This window comes from Cotesia glomerata, linkage group LG1 (genome assembly GCF_020080835.1).
Source record: "Cotesia glomerata isolate CgM1 linkage group LG1, MPM_Cglom_v2.3, whole genome shotgun sequence".
NCBI lineage: Eukaryota > Metazoa > Arthropoda > Insecta > Hymenoptera > Braconidae > Cotesia > Cotesia glomerata.
In genome coordinates, this window is record NC_058158.1 from 10,963,025 (window position 1) to 10,986,473 (window position 23,449).

Sequence of the window (23,449 nt, forward strand, 5' to 3'; positions counted from 1 at the left end):
CAATTTATTTATTTTACAGATGTTAAAGTTCATGGATTTATTAAATCACAAAGTTATCTTGATTATATAACACAAAAATTGCCTTTAAAGTTAATTTTATAAACAAAGTCGCTTAGAAGTATTTAATAAATTTAAAATAAATTCTTTAATTTTGAAAATAAAATAAATAAAAAGAAATCTAGGTGTCAAAATATTTATACTGCTACATTTTATGTTTAAGAATTAATATTATTTATTTATTTAACGATACCCAAAAATTTTTAAATTATACGTTACATTAATTTTTAGCGTAATAATTAATTAGACGATCTGCTTCTCGCCATCCCGACTCAATGGCGCCGTTTACCATACCCCAGTGAACACTAGAACCTTCTCCAGCAAATTGCAATACCTATAAAATAAAATTAAGTATTTCTTAATCCCTAATAATTTATTCATTAAAAATTAAAGGACATACTGGTTTATCATTTATTAAAATCGGCTCGGCGTAATCTTCAGTAGGAGTATCAAACTTATCCTCAGGCAATCCCGGAGACCGATAAGTTCCAAGAAAGTTCTCATTAGTGTTCCACATACTCCTAAAATATCAAGTTCAGTAGCTCATAATTAATTTATTTAATAATTGATGGTAATATCAATCATACCGTTTTATCTCCGTCGGCTCAGTAATATTGTAAGTTTTTCCAAAAAACTTTCCTACAAATTCCTTGACTTGTTCTTGGAACAATTCTTCAGGAACTAACTCCATTTCCTTTACGTAACTTCCAGATACCCAGAGAAGAAGTAGCTTCGGTTTGTGCTCGATCCTCATCCCCACTGATACGCTAAGCATCCATTTTCGTAAAGACTAACAAATAATTTATATTAATTCTTAAAATAGTTTAAATAATAAAATTCTTACATCATTTTCCAACTCCTTTCTTTCATCTTCCGTCCAGTATATAGCTCGAATGTAAGTCGGGTCATCAAGCCACCACGGATTTTCGTAGTAAAGAATTATTTTAGCAACACCTCCGAAGGAAAGATTCTACAAAAAATTATATTAATTATCTTCAAAATAAATTTATAAATATCTTATAAGTACTTTAATTGCATTGAACTTCTTTTCAGGTAATTGTGGATTGAATAGTGTGTTCATATTCTTCTGAAGAACTCCTAAAGATGGCGTAACTATCACGTGGTCAGCCGAGTATTCTTCTTTATTAGCAGTGATTACTTTTACAGGATTTTCTTCATATTTTATCTCAGAAACTTTTGTATTAAGCTTTGTTATATTCTTCACAGGTAATTCTTCTTCTGGATTCGGATATTTTTTCTAAAATAATAACTTTTTTTTAATGTTAATATATTTTCAATTACACTAAAAAAAAATGAACTTGAATCAGGAGAAAATTTCTTGAACCAAAAAAATAATTTTGAAGAGTTTCATTGTTTTGAATCAAGACAAAAAATTTTTAAATCAAGAAAAATTTCTTAGTTTGACAATTTTTCTACTCAAAAGAAGATAAAATTCTTTAAAATTATTTACTTGATTCAATTAAATTTTTTTTGTGTATAAAAAGAGATTACAAACCATAAGTATGTCCAAAATAGTACCGTAAGTTCTCTCCTTCCAATTAATAGCCTGATCTCCTTCAGTTTCTTCGTACTGTAAAGAACCTTTTGCTGAAATTTCATGCCAATTTTTCCCAGCATCGTGAATCATATCCAACAAATCCAAAAAATTCTTTAAAGGCTGCTGTAAATCTGCGCTTATTTCCGGATGATTTTTAAAGTATTCATCTAACCTGAAGAATATATCAAAATTTTTATCCTATCAAAATTTCAATTAATAATTAATACTTACTTAATCTCGACATATTCCCCAAGAGATCCAGTTTTCAAATCAACACTCGAATCCATAGATTCAGTGACATTTTCGAAATATTCTATCAATTCAGTAGCGATTTTTTGATTCACTTCATTCCCCGAAGATCCAAATAATCGCATCGTTGCATTCCACTCATTATTTTCATAAGATTTCTCAAGAAGACCTAATGGCTGAGCTAGCTCATAGACAACGTTACCTTTTTCTCCTGTGACCCATTCACCCCCAATGTCAGCTAAGTACTCACCTGTAATAAAAAGATGCATTAATTTATATAAAGGATTGTGAAGATATAAATAATTTAATTTAACCTATTTTAACAGAATAAACTCTTCCGCCAATTCGATCTTCTGCTTCGAGAATTGTGATATTATTAAATCCATTTTGAAGCAATTTTGAAGCTGCGGCGATTCCCGATGCACCGGCACCAATAATTACAATTTTAGGTGATATTTCTTCAGAAGAAATAACACTTATAAAACCTAGTAGAAGAATTAAAACTTTCATTATTGATCACGAAGAAATAATCAAGTCTACTGAAAGTAAAATTTATTTATTCAATATCTCTTCAATTTATTTATTTTACAGATGTTAAAGTTCATGGATTTGTTAAATCACAAAGTTATCTCGATTATATAACATAAAAATGGCCTTCAAAGTTAATTTTATAAACAAAGTTGCTTAGAAGTATCTAATAAACTTTAAATGAATCCTTTAATTTAGAAAATAAAACAAATAAGAAGAAATCTAGGTGTAAAAATATTTATCCCGCTATATTTTATATTTTAAAATTGAAATTTTTTATGCAGCGATGCTCAAAAATTTTTAAATTATATGTTACATTAATTATCGGCATAATAATTAATTATCCGATCTGCTTCTCGCCATCCCGATTCAACGGCACCGTCTACCAGACTCCAGTGAGCAGCAGTACCTTCACCAGCGAATTGCAATACCTATAAAATAAAATAAAGTATAAGTTCTTAATCTTTAATAATGTATTCATTAAATAAATAAATAAATAAAAATTGAAGGACATACTGGTTTATCATTTATTAAAATCGGCTCGGCATAGTCTCCAGTGGGATTATCAAACTTATCCTCAGGTAACCCCGCAGTTCGATAGGTACCAAGAAAGTTCTCATTAGTGTTCCACATACTCCTAAAATAGCAAGCTCAGTAGCTCAATTAATTTATTTAATTAAGTGACGGTATTATTAACCATACCGAATTATCTCCGTCGGCTCAGTAATATTATAAGCTTGTCCAAAGAACCTTCTGATAAGTTCCTTGATTTGTTTTTGGAACAATTCTTCAGGAACCAGCTCCATTTCCGTGACGTATTCTCCAGTTACCCAAGTCTTAAGCAACTTTAGTTTATGCTCGATCCTCGTTCCCACCGATACACTAAGCATCCACTTTCGCAGAGGCTAACAAACAATTTATCAAATACTTCCAATGCTTTCATCCAGCAGTTTCGAACTGTTTGTTATCAATATTTTTTAGAATCAGATAGATCATAATATGTATTCATTGTTTTTATTATTTGATGATGATTGAGTGTTTAACACACTACTTTATATATTATATATTATATCGACATTCTAATTAGCAAATTTTCTAACTCCATTTTAGAGAATCTTGTATTTGTACGAAAAAACAATTAGATCAAAATTTATTGTCACTTTAAAAAACCATTTAATATCATTAGTATCTAATAAAGATGTAATATTTTAGTTTAAATCATTCAAATAATTTATAATTGGACTATTGCTACATAAAAATGTTAAAAAATCACCCTCTAAAAAATAAGGAGTTGGACCAATTGCTACTTAGACCGTTGATAATAAAATTTTTTGTATGAATTTTGGATGGCCGCAAGGAGTTTCGACTTCATGGCCAATTAAATAAATAATAATAATTCTTAAAATATTACAAATAATAAAAACCTTACATCATTTTCTAACTCTTTTCTGTCTTCTTCCGTCCAGTATATACCCCGAATGTAAGTTAAGTCTTCAAGCCACCAAGGATCTTTATAGTAAATAATTATTTTAGCATTATGCCCATAGGTAAGATTCTAAAATAAAATTACAATTTTTTTTCTTCATTAATCTGTTATATTAAAAAAAAAAAAAAAAAAAAAAAAATTACCTTAAGGACATTAGCTTTCTTCTCAGGTAATTTTGGATTGAACAGCGTGTCCATATGTTTTTGAAGAACTCCCAAAGACACTGTAACTATGACGTGGTCAGCCTCGTATTCTTCTCCATCAGCAGTCGTAACTTTTACGGAAGTTTCATCGTATTTTATCTTGGTAACTTTCGTATTAAGCTTTGTTTTTTCCTTCACAGGTAATTCTTCTTCCGGATTAGGATATTTTTTCTAAAACATCAAGAACTTTGTTTCAGTATTAATATTTTTAATTATAAAAAAAAAAAAAAAAAAAAAATACAAACCATTAGTAAGTCGAAAAGCATACTGTAAGCTCGTTCTTTCCAATTAATAGCATGATCTCCATCAATCGCTATTAGCTTCAATAAACTGTTTACAGAAACATCGTACCAACTTTTGCCAGCATCGTGTACATTGTCTAACAAATTCAGCAAATACTTTAAAGGCTCATGTAATTCAGGGCTTATTTCTGGATGATCTTTAAAGTATTTATCCAACCTGAAGAATATACATAAAATTTCTATCTCAAGAATTTAATTAATAATTAATAATTAACACTTACCTAGGGTCGAAATATTGACCAAGGTTTTCAGCTTTTACATCATCACTCTCATCCTTAGAATTTATTTCTTCCATGACTTTATTGAAATATTGCACCAATCCACTAGCGACATCTCGAGGTATTTCTTCTCCAGAAGATCCGAAGAGTCTTGCCGTTGTATTCCATGCATTATATCCAGAACACTTCTCAAGAAGACCCAACGGATCAGCTAGGTCGTATACTGCGTTACCTTCTTCTCCTACTACCCATTCGGCTCCAAGGTCGACTACGTACCCACCTGTGATAAAAATATACTTTAATTTATGAGATTATGAAGAAAGAAGAAATAATTTTTCACCTATTTTAACAGAATGTATTCTTCCTCCAATTCGATTTTCCGCTTCAAGAATAGTAATATTGTCGAATCCATTCTCAAGTAATCTAGACGCTGCTGCGACTCCTGATACACCTGCTCCAATAATTATGACTCTAGGAGACCTTCCTTCGGAGTTAAAGAAGTAAGTCATCAGGAGTAACAGAATCAAAAGTCTTTTTTTCATTTTGGTTCACTTATATGTTTAATTATTGCGATATTTTTGTACTATTTGTAATTTTTAAAGTCAACTAAACAAGTTTAACGAATGTTAGATTATTTATACCTTTAAAACTCCGTAATTTATCGTATTTTCAGGCTATTTAGATAAGCTTGTACAGCCTTTGGCAAATTAAGTCGAGGAAAGTTTGCTTATCTATTAACTTATAACAAAACTAAAAGTATATTTTCATAAATAATTTTTCAATAGACAAAAATTATAATTGAATATCCCTAATTAAAAAAAAAAAAATACAAAACTCTTTTTAAATTAATTATTTCCAGAAATATTATAAGTATTTTAATTGCTTTGAACTTCTTTTCTAGTAATTTTAGATTGAATAGTGTGTCTATATTCTTCTGAAGAACTAGCAGTAATTACTTTAACAGAAATTTCTTCATATTTTATTTCAGTAACTTTCATATTAAGCTTTGTTATATTCTTTACATGGAATTTGTCCTCTGTTTGTAGTCTATTTAAATAAGCTTTCATGGCTTTTAGCTTTTTTGAAAGTGATAATTTTTTTTAGCATACAAAAAAATTAAGAAGACATATTTTTATAAAAAATTTTTAATAGACATTGTTATAATTGTAATATGATTTTTTTCCTTATTTAAATGCTATTTTTTTATATTTTTAAAAAGACAAACTTCTTATATTTTAATGTTTCTGTTTTTTTATCAGTTCTTGTTAAATAAAACGCAATAATTTTCCATTACCTTGGCCATTATCGAACAATTTAAAGCAACGTGTATTCTTTTGTACATAAAAAGCCGAGTTAAATAAAATTATATCAATTTTATTTTATTTTAGTCACGAAAAAGTATGACGAATAGCATAAAATAGCAAAATTATCAACCAAATCTTCTTTTATTCATCATGAATTTGCAAAAGTTATATGCTTGCATCTAAGATTTTAATTTTTACTTTGTATAAAGTAATCAGTTTGTTCAAACCTAAAGAAATTTTATTAAAATATTAACAATTAACAATTTGAATCAAATTTTGTAGTTTTAATATTTAGTGTTAGCTTAAATAATCAATTTAAAATTAATTTCACTTACTAAAATACTTTTGAATCACTAAAATTTAGAATAAGTCCTTTAAAAATTTAATTTTTGATTTTTCCAAAGTTTTTAAATTGATAAAATTGTTATGTTATTATAATGAATTTAGAATTACAATTACTATATTTTTTGGTCATTTATGGCTCTTTACGGCTTTGTAAAGGTATTTAAAAATAAAATAATATCTTCAGTTCTCAAAATTTCAATTTTAATCAATATAAAATAAATTAAATTAATTAATTTTTTTAAGCACATATTTGCATACCGGAATGTCAAAACGGCGGTATTTGCGTTGCTCCTAATCAATGTCAATGTCAAGAAGGATTTGCGGGTCCGCAATGTCAAATTCGTGATGAAATGTGCATGTCGCCTCCTATGGTCATAGGAGCAAGGCCAGAGTGTACTTTCCGGTAAATATAACCAATTTTAATGAGTTTTTCCAACGAATACCAGAAAAAAAATATTTCTTCATTGTTATTTGATAAATTATTCGTGTTTAAGATCATGTACTGTGTCCTGTCTGAATAAATTTACCTTTCCGGACGGATCATCAGTTACATACCTATCCTGTCGGAACGGAGTTTGGGTTCCTGATAATTCTCAATGGGTTTCAGTTCCTGATTGCAAACGTAAGTTTTATTTATCTTCAAAAATTGTCCATTCAATTTAATAATTTTGATTATTTGTTATATAAATTTCCAGCATCTTGCACTCCGCCTTGCCAAAACGGAGGAATTTGTATAAACAGCGATATGTGTCAGTGTCCGCCCAGCTACCGTGGTCCCGAATGTCAATATTGTAAGTCAAAAAAATAAAATTTTCTATACTCATTACAATATTTGAACATTTTTTAACCAAAATTTTTTTTTATAAACAGCCAAAGAAGTATGCGACGCCAATAAAATGGCCTTTAATGGAAATCGCAAATGTAAAGGGAATGAAGAAATGATGTCTTGTGAAATTAGCTGTCCAGATTCGAGTGAATTTACCTCTCCTCCAGCTAAAGAATATATATGTTACTACAGTAAGGGAGGTTTTGAACCTGAACCTATTCCTCAATGTAATATACAGTCGACTTGGCAAACAGTAATAACTTCTTCAATTATTAATTCTGTTAAATAAAATTTTATATTTTCTTTTTGATTTTTTACTTTTGATATCTATTAGGCTAGACATTTAAATTTTATGACCAGCACTTCTAAATTCTTTCAACAAAGTTATACCTCAAGTCAGCAAGGATTGGGTTCGGGTTTGAGTTTAGGATTCGGAACTGGTTATCAAAATAGTTCTAGCTCAGCAAAATACGGACTGTCATTAGGTACGAATTTTGGGAATCAAAATAATGGTTACATCTTTCAAAAACAATATAGCAGCAGTTCAAAATACGGATTTAGCTACGGAAGTGGTTCCAGCTCAGTAAATTATGGATTAACATTAGGTTCAACATTTGGCAATCAAATTGGAGATTATATCTCTCAAAATAAATATACTATTGGTTCAGGATACAGTGGCCAGAGTGGGTATTCTTCAAACTATCAATCAGATCAACAATATAAAACCAATTCGGGTTCACAATTTATAAATTCTCAAATACAATCAAATGAATTATTCCACACTGAACCAAAAACTTGCTTCACTTGGGGCGGCAACCACTTCAAAACATTCGATGGTGCGATGTACAGTTTCAATGGTAACTGCGCTTACATATTAGTCCAAGAGATAGAATTTGAAACGTTTACCATAGCAATGCAAAACAGTCCCAGTTGTGAGCGCAGTGAAGAAAACTGCCATAAGATAATAAAGATCTTCTTGTCCGATAAAGAGTATATCTTGACTTTGAATGATAAAGGAATTCCGATCTTAAAGTCACTGAATAAAAATTTACCGATTCCGGCTAAGCTTCCTGGGATAGAAGTGGAAATATCATCTCACTTTGTTTTAGTATTTTTGAATTCTTTGGAAGCTAGTTTGAAGTGGGATGCACGACACTTTTTGCAAATTAAAGTTTCTGAATCGCTTTGGGGTAAAGTTGCTGGGCTTTGTGGCCGTATGAATGGAGATATTAATGATGATAAGACAACTAGAAATAATAAACATCCTCAAAGTATCGCTACGTTTGCTTCTTCATGGAAAATTTTGAATCTTGGTGGTAAATATTATTTTTTTCTTCTTTCTTCATTAATATTTATTAAATTTTGACTCTAGAGCAAGTGCTCCCTAAGAAACATCATAATTAAATTGACATTAACTCTTCACACATTGCTTTGCACAATTTCAAAAATCTCTATCAAAATGCCAGTTAAAAAACGATACTCTAAATTTAGCAAACGCACTAATATATTAATAAATAATTAAAATTTTAAGAAATCTGCGATGACAATATCAATGAGTTGTATTCGTGCGACAATGGAAAAAATTTGACTCAGAATGCCACCGACTTTTGCTCAAAATTGCTATCCGATCCCAAATTTACGATGTGTTCTAAAGCTATGGATTCAAAAGTTCTTGAAGAATATTGTCAATGGGATTACTGCAATTGTCAGTTAACTGATAAGAGCTACTGTTCTTGTGAAACCATGGGTGTATATATCAGGCAATGTCACCACGATGGTATAATAAACTTCCTTGATTGGCGTTCTGACGAGACATGCCGTAAGTGATCCCCAATTTTAATGATTTTCATGAATATATCTTCACTAAAAGTCTCGATTTAATTTTTCCAGCAATGCAATGTCCAGGTGGAAAAATGTACAGAGCTTGTGGGCCAAAATCACAAGCAACATGTACTGCAGATTTTATGATTTCTTCTTTATCCGACGGCAGTTGTGAAGAAGGCTGTTTCTGTTCCGAAAATACAGTTCTTCACAACGAAAAGTGTATCGCTAAAGAAGAGTGTCCTTGCACTTTTAGAGGAAAATTGTTTCAACCTGGAGAATCAGTTTCTAAGGACTGCAATACTTGCACATGTTTATCGGGCAAGTGGATTTGCACGGAAGTTATTTGCAGCGCAAGATGCGCTGTTATTGGCGATCCTCATTATACTACTTTTGATGGGAAGAATTATGATTTCATGGGAAAATGCAACTACTATCTTGTCAATGGGGATAATTACAGCATTGAAACTCAAAATGTGCAATGCTCTGGCGCAATTTCTGAGGTAATATAAAAGAAGAAATAATTTTTTAGTTTCATAACTAATTAAACAATTAAACAATTATAGAGCGTCGATTTTGCAAAGGCTGCATATGAAGCTCCTTCTTGCACAAAATCAGTTACCATTAGACTAGGACCGGTTGTTATAAAACTCAAGCAAAATCTTCAAGTTTTAATCAACGGTGAAGATGTAGCAGTTCTTCCGATAAAAGCTAAAGGGGCCAAGATACGTTTCGCTAGTAATTTATTTGTAGTTGTTGATATTGAAAATGGATTACAAGTCTGGTGGGATGGAATTTCGAGTGTATTTGTTAAAGCTCCACCTGAATTTCGCGGTAATTATTTATAGTATAAAAGTATCTTACCAAAATTGAATTGAATTTTATTTTATTTTATTAAATCGCAGGAAAAACAAAAGGTTTGTGCGGAACATTTAATGCCAATCAAAAAGACGACTTTTTAACACCAGCTGGCGATATTGAGCAGTCCGACGTAGCTTTTGCAAATAAATGGAAGACAAATGAAGCATGTACGAACATAGAAATGAAAGAACCTCAACATCCTTGTAAAACAAATCCTGAAAGACAGCACGAGTCTGAAAAATACTGCGCTCAATTACGCGGTGATGTTTTTTCTAGCTGCAATTGGTACGTAGACCCCGAGCCATTTTACGACGATTGCAAGTATGATATGTGTGCTTGCGCTGGAGATATCAAACAATGTTTGAGCCCGACCTTCGCCGCTTATGCGAGACAATGTGCTATCTCAGGAGTCGAAATACTGTGGCGTGACAAGGTGGAAGGGTTCCAATTGCACTGTCCGCAAGGTCAGGAGTACCAAGTTTGCGGAAGTAGTTGCGCAAGGTCGTGCAAAGATATATCTTTTAATCCTAATTGCAAGGAAGAGTGTGTAGAAGGGTGCAATTGTCCGAAAGGACAGACACTGAATGCTCAAGGAGAGTGTGCTCCAATCGGCGAATGTCCTTGCAAGTACGACGGACTTGAGTTCAACGCAGGATATCGTGAAATAAGGTCTGAAGGATTAAGCAAAAATCTGTGCACTTGTGCCAGCGGGGTTTGGACTTGTAACCCAGCTACTGAAGAAGAAATCAAAAAGTACCCAGCTTCAGGTAGTTTGAATCCGATTTGTGACGTTAGTAAGCATTTTAAAATGACCAAATGTGAGCCTATTGAGCCGAGAACTTGCCGCAATATGCATGCAGCTCCAAACCAAAGTCCGGCAGTCTGTCAACCTGGATGCGTGTGTAAGAAAGGGTATGTTCTGGATACTATCAGCAAAACTTGCGTGAAGAAGAAAGAATGTCCGTGTTACCACAGTGGAATAAGCTACCTAGAAGGATTTTCCATCCAACAGGATTGTAATACTTGCAAATGTTCCAATGGAAAGTGGAACTGCACCAATCGAATTTGTTCTAAGGTTTGTTCAGTCTGGGGAGATTCACATTACACTACTTTTGATGAAAAATCGTATGATTTCCAAGGGTCTTGCGACTACGTACTTGCTAAAGGCTCTCTAGGTGAAGATGATACTTTTGATATCTCCATCCAAAATGTTCCTTGCGGAAACGTTGAAGTTTCGTGCTCCAAATCGGTTACTTTGACTGTTGGAAGTAGCAGCAACCAAGAATCCATCACACTTGCGCACGGCAAGGAGATTCCTTTCAGAATATTCAAGCGTATTATCATCAGAAGATCTGGGCTCTTCATTTTTCTAGATGTTCCTGATTTAGGATTGGTTTTACAGTGGGATCAAGGTACGAGAGTCTACGTTCTACTAGATCCCAAGTGGAAGACTCACACTAAAGGACTCTGCGGAGACTACAATGACAACGCAGAGGACGATTTCAAAACACCATCCGGAGGAATTCCCGAAGTGTCAGCCCGTCTTTTTGGAGATTCTTGGAAAAAGAACGACTACTGCCCCGAACCCGCAGAAGAAATTGATACGTGTCTCAAAAATCCAGCGCGGAAAGTTTGGGGTCTTGAAAAATGTGGGTTTTTGCAGAGTGAAGTATTTGAAGTCTGTCACAAGGAACTTGACCCTGCTCCTTTCGTCCAGCGGTGTGTTTTTGACACTTGCGCGTGTAACCAAGGAGACGATTGTCATTGTTTATGCACAGCTTTGTCTTCTTACGCTCACGAGTGTAACCGTCGTGGTTTTCCGATAAGATGGCGATGTTCTGAACGTTGTCCTATGCAGTGTCCTGATGAATTTATATACACACCTTGTATGTCTACTTGTCCTTACGAAACTTGTGATAATCTGGCGACGTTCAACGATAGGAAGCAATCTTGTGCTGAAGATACTTGTGTTGAAGGATGTGCTCCTGAAGAGTGTCCAAAGGGTTATGTTTTCAGAAACAGTTCATTCATTGAATGTGTCCCGAGAAGCAAGTGCAAGCCTATATGCAATGAAATAGAAGGAATACTTTATTACGAAGGAGATAAAGTTAGCAGCGATGAATGCCAAACTTGCTTCTGCAGCCACGGCAAAATAACTTGCAGTGGTGCTGCTTGTTCTAAATCAAAAATAGTCCTACCTCCTCCTGAATCATTTCTTGCAGCATCCAATGTTACAATCATCACCAATAAAACTATTGTAACTCATATCACGAAGATATATTCAGGCTCTTGTACTGTTAATGGTGAATATTTGCCCCACACTTCTAATTGTCAGATATTCTACCATTGCGGTCCAGGAGCTAGTGGTCTGGAGTGGTTTGAAAAATCCTGTGGGCCTGGTACGCTTTATAATTCAGTAACTAAAGTATGCGATTGGCCGGATAATGTAATTGCAGTGCGACCCGAATGTGGTAGTACCTCTTCTGATATACAAGCAGACTCTCGCTGCAAAGAAGGTGAATATTGGAATAAATGCGCTGTAGAATGCAACCGACTTTGTGATTATTATCACCATATTTTGGTTTTGCAGAATTATTGCACTCTTGACAACAACTGCGTTCCAGGATGCATTAAAAATAACAATGTTTGCTCGGCTAATAAATATTGGCGAGATTTTGACACCTGTGTTGAGTTAAGGAACTGTCCTTGTAAATCACACTCTGGTGAACAAGTTAAGCCTGGAGCTGTTAAGAAAGAGTCTGATTGTGAAGTTTGTCAATGCTTGAGCAATTATTATACTTGTGACAGATCAGCTTGTCTATCAGTCTTTGTCAATGAATCAACTCATGTTCAAACTGTTACTGAAGACTATAAAGTCATTACTCTTGATCGGCAGAAAATTATTGTCACTAGTACAGTTTCTCCCGCTAAACCATGTTACAGCAATAAATTTTTGAGTATATTTGAACATACTGTTGATGGGGAAATTTTGTTTAATGCTAGTAGTTCAATCGATTCTGAACATAAACCTGAATATGCTAAATTGATAACTTCAAGTTCTGCAAAAAATGATTCTTTGAAGAATTGGCAGCCTAAATTCATGGATTCTGAGCAATGGCTTGAAATAATTCTTCCACGGCTTGAACCAATTTACGGAATTATCATGCAAGGATCTCTTGCAGAAGAAAAATACGTAACAAGTTACAAGCTTCTTTATTCGCAAGATGGAAAAACCTTCTCTTATATTCTAGACAGTGCTCAAAAAAATCCCCAACTGTTTCAAGGAAAAATTGATGCTAAAATACCAGTAAAAGAATTTTTCCTGGAACCTATTGAAGCTAAAATACTAATAATAAATCCCCAGACTTGGCATCATGCAATAGCGATAAAAGTTGACTTACTTGGATGCGATGAACATTATACTGTTGATATGAATAGAACGGCATTAGTTAACAGAACATTCCATGAAGTAGTTGCAGTCAAGCCGATTTGCGACGACGCTATGGGCTTGAATAGCGGTGCAATGGTCGAACAACAAGTTACGGCGTCTTCTACTCTTGATAAAATGTTCCCTAATATACAGTTGTCTTCACCTGGTCTTTGGCGTCCTTTATTGGACACTCCTACTCAGTATGTTCAATTTGATTTTCTTCAAAATGTCAATCTCACTGGAATTGAAACCAAAGGTTTTGATAATATTTGGACAGCTGCTTACAAAATTTTTTATGGGGAAGATGAGATGTGTAAGAACCCTGTAATTGATAATCAGGGTAATGAAAAAGTCTTTTTAGGAAATGTTGATAGCAATACTACAAAGGTAAATTACTTTGACAAGCCTATCCGTGGTAGGTATTTGAGAATTCAGCCCGTCAAGTGGCATCAACATGTCGGTTTTAAAGTTGAAGTTCATGGATGTTTTATTCCATATCGTAAGTAATTAAATTACTCTTTACACTGAAAGAAAAAATTTATCTTCAAAAAAATAAACATTTTTTTAATAAATAATTAATTTGTTGAAAAATTTAAACGAAAAAGTTTTCTAAATTTGCGGGGAAAAAATAATTTAGGATGAAAATTCTCAAATTTTCTATCTAAAATTGTTTTTTTTTTTTAAGTCTAGAAAATTTTTTTCCAACAAAAAAATTATTGTAAGAAAAATTTTTATTTCTTCAGCTAAAAAATTAAATTTTTTAAAACTTTTTTCAGCAAAGTAATTTTTAGTAGATTTCATAGAAATCTAAATATTGTATTGGTTCTCATGACGCAACTTTTGGAAAATTTTGCTATTTCCTCACTCAGCTCGTCGAACTGATTCAGAAAATACATATGGTTCAAAAGTTTATATATGTATGTATATATATATATATATATATACGATATAACGGGCTATGTCTCTACTCTAACTTCCGCAATTCTAATCGGATCTCAATAAAATTTAACATACTTATTTTTTGACCGGTTTCTGAGGTTAAGTTCTAAGATGAGCCAAATCGGCCGGTTATTTTAGAAATGAGAGCAATTTGAAATTTTTGAAAAATTTCAAAAATTCCCATTTTTTTACTGTTTTTCCATGTAAATACTATTGAACACAATATCCTAATAAATTTATGTTTAATGCATCTGAAAGCTTATTAAATAAGCTTTAATTCATATATCTATTGATTTTTTGCGTTAAGAATGACCCTCCCAAAAATGAAATTTTACTTTTGCATTCGTTTCGGAAATGATTTCATGTGTCAGCATTTATATACAGTTTAACAATACATTAAAACAGCTAGTCGATTCATTCTTTTTTTTTTCTTTGATTTTTGTTTTCATACTCAATGCAACCTTGATTAGAAATTTTCATTGTTAAAAATTTCCCTTATGAGATATGAATTTGTTATAATAATTTTTATTGATAATTGCTCTGTATACATATATACGTACACAATCAACATAGAGTTAATTATTTTACTTTTTTTTTTTTTCAATTCATATTCTCAATTAGGATATAAAGTATCCTTCCTGTTTAATATGTGGTCATTTCCGTCGTTAGTATATCTGTCGTTTCACAGATTTCCACATCACCCATGAGGTACTGTGTTAGTCGACGCGTCCCCTTTTTTTTACATGGCGGGTCCCCTGTAGGCCTATACCATGGTAAAATAACTTATATAATTCGAGATTTCTCTTCTATTTTTTCTTCAACTAATAATATTCTCTTTATATTAATCAAATCCGTCCTTTAAATGTTTTGTTTAAAAATGTGAATTTTAAAATGTGAAATGATAATAATATAAAATAAAATGTATAATATAACTTTTAAGTTTTGTAGAATTATATAAATTAACTATAGAATAAATAATAATGATTTTTAAGAAATAACTATGTGGATTGTCTTTGTAGTAATTAAAAATGATAAATATCATTGATGAGCATCTAATCCTTGATTAAAAAATAAAAATATTGGAAATAACGAAATTTGAATTGTTTTCAATACTTCTGAATACTTTAAACACTTTCGAATTTCTTCTCTTAGGGAGCATGAACATTGTCAATCGGTTTAAATTATTATTTTTAATCAGGGATAATTATGATTTTGAAAAATAATTTTATTGTATATAAAATGAAATCTACTTCCATTTCGGCTGCCGAATGGCCTTTTTATTACAATATTTGCTAATTTTTTTCAAAAGAAATTTTTTCTCTCAGAGTATAATTAATTTAAATATGACTTAGTTAATTAATTTCATTAATTTTAATGATTTTCATCAATCTAGCTAAAATTGAACTAGAAGAGCCTGAAGAAAATCAACAAGATCAATCATTCTGCAATTTATGCCCGGGAATTTACCAAGATTTATCAAGAAACGCGTGCAACTGCAACGAATCTTCATGGTGGACCGGAGAAGCTTGCGTCTTAAGACAAGAGTGTCCTTGCGTGGTGAACAGTATCACTTACTCAGTAGGAGTTTCTTATGAAACGAAAGATTGTCAGACATGTTCGTGTGCCATGAATGGAGTTCCCGAGTGTCAGCCGAAGCTTTGCGATCCTTGCAAGCCAGGTCTTCAATCAATCATCACAGAATTGTGTGGGTGTACTTGCAAGCCTTGTCCACCTGGAATGCGACTGTGTCCTACCAGCAATATCTGTATCAGAGAAGCTGACTGGTGTAACGGAGTTAAAGATTGTCCAGATGATGAAACTGGCTGCCAAATTTCTATCAGCCAGAATAGTTTTGATCAACATCATCAAGTTACTGTCCAGGAGACTTCAACTGGTAAAAATACAGTTTAATATTTATTAAAATTAAATTACTTAGCTAATAAATATTGTCTTACTTGCGCAGTCGTTGTTACTGTTCGCTGTGAAGTTCCAACATGTCCACCGGGGTATAACACGATTCCGATAAAAAAACCTTCGGCTGAAAATATAACCGATCCTTCATTGCTTGCAAATGAAGCACCTGCAATTGATATAAGAAGTCAATTTTCATCACCAAGCAAAATGTATTTCATTGTTTCTTTTTGTTATATCAAAAACTTGTTGATAATTTGATAAATATTAATTATTAATTCATTTTTTAATCTAGTGAAAATTCAATACAAAATGAAAATAAATTTAAACCTTTTGAATTTGAATGCCAGCAATATTTATGCGTATCTTCCCAACAAATTACTGTGTCTGAAAAATACGAATCATTAATTAAGTGTCCTGAAGCTAAATGTCCGCCAAATTATGAAGTAGTTTATGAACCTTCGAGCTTATATGACCAAGCTGCTTGTCCCAATTTTATGTGCAGACCTCCGCCTCCAGCAGAAGTTGTCTGTAATATCACCGGGCGCTCTTTCAATACATTCGACAAATTAGAATACAAATATGACATCTGTGATCATCTTCTTGTCAGGGATATGTATAAAAATTTATGGTACATTGCGTGTAAGTAAATTGTTTGATTAATTTATAATTCAAAGCTTAAATTTGCTTAAATTTTCTGTTTTTATTTTTCAGTAAGAAAATCGTGTGATAAAAAGTCTTGTTATAAAATGCTTGAGATAGCTTCAGATAATAATACAATTTTATTATATTCCAATATGTCAGTAAGCATAAATAAAAATAATTTCGCACCGGAAGAAATAGTTAATTTACATGACGAAGGTAACTCATTTGAAGTGACCCAAATTGGAAACATTCTTAAATTTGTATCCCAAAAATACGGCTTTTGGCTCACGTGGGATCAAAATGCAAATGTTAAAATCAGTGTAACAACCCAATTGATTAAGCATATTGATGGAATGTGCGGATATTATGACAATAATATAGAAAATGATCGATTGAAGTCAGATGGGAGTCAAGCGATAACATCCAAAGATTTTGGAGATAGTTGGGCGTTAATTGACTTGTCAGAATGCGAAACTGAAAGATGTCCGAAGCAATCACTGGAAGAAGCCCAAAAAATTTGTCATGCTTTGAAAGATAAATCATTTTCAGTTTGTAACAATGTTATAGAAATAAACAAGTATATTTCCCGTTGTATTGAGACGACGTGTGAGTGTTTGTCTGAAAATGTGAAGCCTGAAGAATGTCGATGCCGGGAATTGCAATCATTTGTAAGAGATTGTCAAGCTGCGGACAATAACGTCGATTTGTCATCTTGGAGAAATATTCACAGCTGTAACATGGACTGTCCATCTCCTTTAATTTACAAGGATTGCTTCAGACGCAAATGCGAGATCACGTGTGACAATTTGCAAGAAATTGGTGCGTGTCCTTCTACAGATGGCTTTTGTTATTCCGGATGCTTCTGCCCTGATGGAACTGTTCGCAAAGGAAACGACTGCATTTCTCCTACAGAATGTCGCGACTGTTCTTGTAATGGACTCGGCTATTCAAATTTCATCGATTTTAATAACCGGGAATTTTCCTTTGCTGGAAATTGCAGTTACGTTCTATCGCAAGATATTGGAAAAAGTAAAGAAGAAGAACACACGTACCGTGTATTCATGAAAAACGTTCCTTGGGATGGAGGAATTTTTACAAAAGCTTTAGTAGTGATGTACAAAGAACATTTTGTTGAAATTGAACAAGATTTGAAGACTCAAGATTTTATTCTAGAAGTAGACAATAACCCAATTAAGGCGCCGTTTGAAAATTCTTGGATGAGTCTTACTGAAAAACCAAACAATGATATTAATATTTTGATACCAGCGATCCAGTTAGAAGTAACGAGTTATAAAAAGAATTTTGGATTCACTATAAGAATACCCTCTAAAATTTTTGGAAGCGCAATTGAAGGTCTCTGTGGTAGTTGCAGTATAATTGAAGAAAAAGGATTTAGAAAATCGAATAATGAATTTACTGAGGATGTAAATGAGTTTGGACTGAGCTGGTTGGTCACTGGAGTTCCGGAAGTTCAATTGGTGTCGGCTGAGGAATGTCTCAGTCAACCGGTTAAGACATGCGATTTGAAAACAAATAACTCGTGCTCGGTGCTGTCAAACAAAGACATTTTTGGAAAATGTCATAATAAAATTGACCCGATGCCTTTTATTAAATCTTGTCAAAATACTTTATGCGCTGAAGGTGATGCTTGTGGAGATATCGAAGCTTATGCTAGAGAATGTCGAGAATCAAATTTGTGTATCGATTGGAGATCTTCTCAGCTTTGTCCTCTAAGTTGTTCCGGAAATTTGGAGTATAAAACTTGCGGACCGAGCTGTCCTGAGACTTGTGATTCTTTACGTAAGAATGAAACCCGTAAATGCGCTTCTGATTTAGTTGAAGGCTGCTTTTGTCCAAAAGATCATGTTTTACATAATGACGAATGTATTCCTGAGAAGAAATGCTTTGTTTGCGATAAAGAAGGACATTTGGAAGGGGAAACTTGGCACCCTGATAAATGTACTAATTGTTCTTGCAAAAACCAAATTGTTAATTGCGAAACAACAAAATGCTCAGCGGTAGAAACTGTTTGTCTGGAGAACTACAACCGCTTGCAGGTTCCTGGAACTGAAGAAGAATGTTGTCCCAAGTATAGATGCGGTAAATATTTTAATTAAGTTCAAGGAATTAAAATATGTATTTAATTTGGTGATTTTTTAGTACCTATTATTGTTCCACCGAAGAATATAACTTGTGAGAAAGCTCAACATCCAAAATGCGGATACGGTCAGATAATAAAAGCTACCAATGGAACTGATGGATGTCAGAAGTTCAATTGTCGTATGTTTATAATTTTTAGTGTAATTATAAGTGTAAGATTTTTATTTTTATTATTTTTTTTTTAGAGTGTATGCCAAGGAAAGAATGTCCGCCAACAACTCTGTTAGCTAATGATAAGGAAAAACTCAAGCAGCCTGGTTTTACTGAAATTGTTGATACGAAGGGATGTTGCCCGCAAAGTTCTGTGGTTTGTAAACCTGAAACTTGTCCAGAAAAGCCAAAGTGCCCTGAATATTACAATATTACAAAGCAGATAATTCCTGGGCTTTGTTGTCCTATTTATAAATGTCGTAAGTATTTTACTGAGTTATGTTGGGCAAATTTAGGTCTAGTATAAAATTTTTTATTAAAAAAAAAATAAAAATTCTACATTTAGAAAATTTGAAAAATTATAAATGTAATTTTTTTTGGTTCTAATTTAATTAATGGAAAAAAGCCGACGTTTTTAATTTTTTTTTCTTATTCATTTAAAAAATTAGAACTAAAAAATATTTTTTAGAAACTGCACTTGTAGTTTTTCAATTTTTAGATGTCGGTTAACTTAATTTTCATAATAAATATAATTTTCAGAGCCACCGCAAGATAAATGTTTATATGTTGTCACTCGTAATAATAAAACAGAGTCTCACGCAGCAAAAATTGGAGAAAAATGGACAAAAGGACTCTGTGAACATTGCGTTTGTGAAAAATCTACTGACATTATTCCCAAATCAAGTTGTACAAAAATTCAGTGCTCTAAAATTTACGACCATTCAGATAGTAAAAATTACAAACTCAAAAAAGTAACTGTAGAAGGTCAATGCTGTCCAAGAATGGAAAGAGTAGCTTGTAAGCACGGAGATAAATTTTATAATGTGTGTAATTTGTTAAAAAAATTTTAGAATAGTTATTTTTGATATGATATTGAAGAAAATAATTTAAAAATGTATTTAGGTTGGAGAAAAATGGCGATCAAATCCAAATGATGTGTGTGAAACAGTAAGATGTGTAAATGAAACAAATTTTGGTATCCAGAAGAAAATAATCAAAGAAAATTGCAAAACTACTTGTGAGAAAGGTTACGAGTATAAACCATCCGAAAATAAAAATGTAACTTGCTGTGGAGTTTGTATTCCAACTAGTTGTGTAGTCGATGGATCGCTAAAAGTTATCGGTGAAAAATGGCACTCAGAAGATTTTTGCACCAACTATGAATGCATTTATAACAATCAAAGTGTAAGTTTTGGTTTTATATTACAAAATTAATTGCAATTTATAAATTATTTACTAATTTTTTTTTATATTAATAATTTTTTTTTTTATTAATAATAAAAAAAATTTACTACTTTTGTCTTTAGCTTCGGATAAAAGAATCAGTTACAAAATGCGAAAAAGTCGACCCGCTTGAGGAAGAAAAGTATGAAATTAAAACAGAGAAAATCGCTGGACAATGCTGCCCAGCGTACTCACGTATTGGGTGTAGGTCTGAAAATAAAACGTATCTGCCTGGAATGAGTTGGACTAATTCTAAAAACAGTTGTATAACTGAGGAATGCTTAAATAAAACTGGAAAAATTAAACTTGTACAAACTGTACGAACTTGCAATCAAAATTGTAAACTAGTAAGTTTTCTTTTATCTTAAGAATAATAAATTTGATTATACTGAAATTTAACTAAAAAATTAAAGCAAGAAAATTATTATTTATTTTTTATTATTTATTATTTATTATTTGTGGTTGGTTATTTATCATTATTGTTTAACTAAAAAATTAAAGCAAGAAAATTTATTTTAAAAATTTCATCTTTAGAAACTTTAAAATTATGAATGCAATTTTTTAAAAATAATTTTCCAGGCTTAAGTTATTTTTCAAGACAAATAAAAAAATTATGAAGTGTTTGCTAATTTCATTGTCATCAAATATTATTAATTTACTGAAAAAAAAATATGTAAATTTTATTACAGGGTTGGGAGTACAGAGACCCAAAGGAAGGAGAATGTTGTGGCGAGTGCGAGCAGATATATTGTATAGAAGATGGAATTTTACATCAAATAAATGCCACCTGGCAATCTGATGATAATTGCAAGACTTATATTTGTCAGATTAAAGACAATCAGGTATAATAAAATATTTATAATTAATTTGATGAATTGATCATTTAAATTATTAATTAATAAAAACTTCTTTAGTTGATAGTAAATAGCACTTCTCAACAATGTCCAGATGTTTCTTATTGTAAATCGGTGAGAATTAATGACGACGGTTGCTGTCAAGTATGCGCTGATAAGAAGACTACTTATTTAGGTATTAGTATATTACATACCAAGGCCAGTAAAATAAGTAAAGTCTCAGATCACATGTAATTATTGGCCGAGGCGAAGCCGAGGTTGATAAACATGTGGTCTGAGGCTTTACTTTTTACAGGCCAAGGTGTGTATACTATTTTTCTGCTCGACGTAGCCGAAATGTGGCAACTTTGTTTAGCGCAGCGGCCAGAAAGTTACCACTTTCCGGCCGGAGGGCAGAAAAAATATTTAATTCTGTTTCTATTTTTATCAGCATACAAATTTATGGAATAAATTATTTTTTTTAGAAGAGTTCAATAATAAAACAGTGAAGAATTGCAACAGCTTTGAGTCAACAGTGAGTTTATGTAACGTTATTACTGTCGACAAAGAGCGAACAGTTGGAATTATAGCGGTGAATAAAAAGAGACATGGATTGTGCAAGAATGAAGAATTAATTGAAGATTTTTCTCAATGTTATGGCACTTGTAATGAGAAAATGCAATTTGATGCTGGTAAATATTTTTTTAATAATTACTAGCAAGTCGCCCCGGCTTCGCACGGGTATTCAATAAAAATGTTTAAATTAATTATGATGTAATATAGCCCATGTCAGCTGAAGATAGTGTAAATTCCCAACGGTGAAAAAATTTTTTAAATCGGTTCAGTAGTTTTGGAGACTATTTAATGTAAACAAACAATCAAATTTTTCCTCGTTATAATATTAGTATAGATTATTTTTAATTTAATATTTTTATTTCAAAATTAATGATTTTAAGTTTTGATATGACGACACACAGGCTAAAAGATCAAATTCATACTAATTCGCCGTAATTCACGCTAATTCAGGCACACACGCTCAAAGATCAAATTCATACTAATTCCCCGTAATTCACGCTAATTTAGGCACACACGCTCAAAGATCAAATTCATACTAATTCGCCGTAATTCACGCTTATTCAGACATACAGACAAAAAGATTTAATTCTTCGGAATTCGCCGTAATTCGCACAAATTGAAAATTATAAATGATCGCTTTGAGAGTTTGAAAACCTGATTCACACAAATTTGCCTAAATTCGCTCAAATTTAGGCACAGAAGGATCTAACGTTGGAAATTATAAATAAACTCTTTGAACACTTATAAAAAATTACTACTAAATTTGAAGTCTGTAGGAACTACAGTATGAAACTTAATAATTTTTATTGTTAATACCCACCCCCGCAATCTCCTGTGGGATGAAATATCGTAAAATTTGTTCATAAATGATTTTTACATCACTTATAGAAAATTCCTATCAAATTTGGAGTCTATAGGAGCTATAGTTTGAAAAATAAAAATTTTCATTGTTAATGTCCACTCCTACAACCCCTTTTTGGGGTGATCTATCGTAAATTCTTTCATAAATTATTTCTACATCTCTTACAGAAGATTCATATTAAATTTGGAGTCGATAGGAGCTATATTTTAAAAAACGGGAATTTTTCATTGTTAACGCCCCCGCGAATTCCTTTGGGGGAGAAATTTCTTAAAATCCGTTCTTAGCTGACCTCTTCATGGCATAAATAATATCCCTATCAAATTTTAAGTATCTAGGTCTGATTGTTCCCGAGATATCGTGATAAGTGACTATATAGATAGGAATCTCTTATAATAATATAGATTTGAATAAATAATCATATGAAATTTAAGACACTGACACATTAATGTCATTAAATTTTTAATTAGAAACTTTTTTTATAATTTTATAACAATTAAATTACTATGAAAATAATTTTATAAAAAAATTGCACTTGTAAAAAATTTTTAGAAATATTTTTTATGGAATTTTATAATTTACTTATAAATGTATTACAGTTACTCAAAGACAATTGAAAGAATGTAATTGTTGTCGACCAGTTGGTAAAATGAGGAGAATCACTGTTGATCTGACATGTGATGATAAGACTAAATTTCCACAACATGTACGAGTTCCAAATAAATGTTCATGTCTAGGATGCAATAATAACCTTTTTGAAAAAGTCAGAGCTAATAGAAAAGCTTAAAAATTTTTTTCTATGATTCTTCATCCGTAAAATGCTTCACTGTTTTTTCATTATAATTATTATTATAACTATGAGTACTTAAAAAAAAACCCCTAATAATTTTATTAAATAAATATACTCTTTAATAAATATATTAACTTTACTTACATGTATTTCATTGAATTTATTTTTGAAATA

At 31.9% G+C, this 23,449-nt stretch overlaps 2 protein-coding genes across 5 annotated transcripts; one reads left to right on the top strand and one right to left on the bottom strand.

The window, feature by feature from the left end:
* Window positions 1-229: 229 nt before the first annotated feature.
* LOC123275418 (protein anon-37Cs-like) lies at window positions 230-5,210 on the bottom strand. 4 transcript variants are annotated; one of them, XM_044743532.1, is made up of 8 exons: window positions 2,179-2,411; window positions 1,847-2,114; window positions 1,574-1,787; window positions 1,085-1,315; window positions 902-1,027; window positions 645-847; window positions 458-578; window positions 230-391 (listed from the first exon to the last, which is right to left on the bottom strand). In XM_044743532.1, the coding sequence occupies exons 1-8, from the start codon at window positions 2,372-2,374 to the stop codon at window positions 278-280; spliced, it is 1,473 nt and encodes a 490-aa protein (XP_044599467.1). In that variant the 5' UTR covers window positions 2,375-2,411; the 3' UTR covers window positions 230-277. The 4 variants fall into 4 exon arrangements, with proteins under 4 accessions (XP_044599467.1, XP_044599466.1, XP_044599465.1 ...); XM_044743531.1 differs by lacking the exons at window positions 1,574-1,787; window positions 1,847-2,114; window positions 2,179-2,411 and adding exons at window positions 4,327-4,540; window positions 4,605-4,881; window positions 4,942-5,210 and having other exon boundaries at window positions 231-391; XM_044743530.1 differs by lacking the exons at window positions 458-578; window positions 645-847; window positions 902-1,027; ... (2 more) ...; window positions 1,847-2,114; window positions 2,179-2,411 and adding exons at window positions 2,909-3,029; window positions 3,095-3,297; window positions 3,822-3,947; ... (2 more) ...; window positions 4,605-4,881; window positions 4,942-5,209 and having other exon boundaries at window positions 232-391.
* Window positions 5,211-6,342: 1,132 nt separating this feature from the next.
* Window positions 6,343-23,299, top strand: LOC123274628 (hemocytin-like). Its single transcript, XM_044742335.1, has 23 exons — window positions 6,343-6,406; window positions 6,494-6,653; window positions 6,745-6,872; window positions 6,946-7,041; window positions 7,121-7,329; window positions 7,411-8,392; window positions 8,608-8,895; window positions 8,967-9,400; window positions 9,464-9,731; window positions 9,803-13,687; window positions 15,521-16,021; window positions 16,091-16,250; window positions 16,334-16,680; window positions 16,753-18,783; window positions 18,844-18,963; window positions 19,029-19,253; window positions 19,534-19,817; window positions 19,897-20,178; window positions 20,301-20,564; window positions 20,907-21,059; window positions 21,132-21,246; window positions 21,536-21,742; window positions 23,085-23,299. Exons 1-23 carry the CDS (start codon window positions 6,343-6,345, stop codon window positions 23,270-23,272), a joined length of 11,391 nt encoding a protein of 3,796 aa, XP_044598270.1. The 3' UTR covers window positions 23,273-23,299.
* The last annotated feature ends 150 nt before the right edge of the window (window positions 23,300-23,449 follow it).

Coding starts and splice junctions, on each gene's coding strand:
- LOC123274628 (XM_044742335.1), top strand. CDS start 6,343: ATGAATTTAGAATTACAATTACTATATTTTTTGGTCATTTATGGCTCT. Junction 6,654..6,744: donor AGGCCAGAGTGTACTTTCCG/GTAAATATAACC, acceptor TTCGTGTTTAAG/ATCATGTACTGTGTCCTGTC. Junction 7,330..7,410: donor TACAGTCGACTTGGCAAACA/GTAATAACTTCT, acceptor GATATCTATTAG/GCTAGACATTTAAATTTTAT.
- LOC123275418 (XM_044743531.1), bottom strand. CDS start 5,143: ATGAAAAAAAGACTTTTGATTCTGTTACTCCTGATGACTTACTTCTTT. Junction 848..901: donor GAAAGGAGTTGGAAAATGAT/GTAAGAATTTTA, acceptor ATTATTTGTTAG/TCTTTACGAAAATGGATGCT. Junction 392..457: donor TTTTAATAAATGATAAACCA/GTATGTCCTTTA, acceptor TTTATTTTATAG/GTATTGCAATTTGCTGGAGA.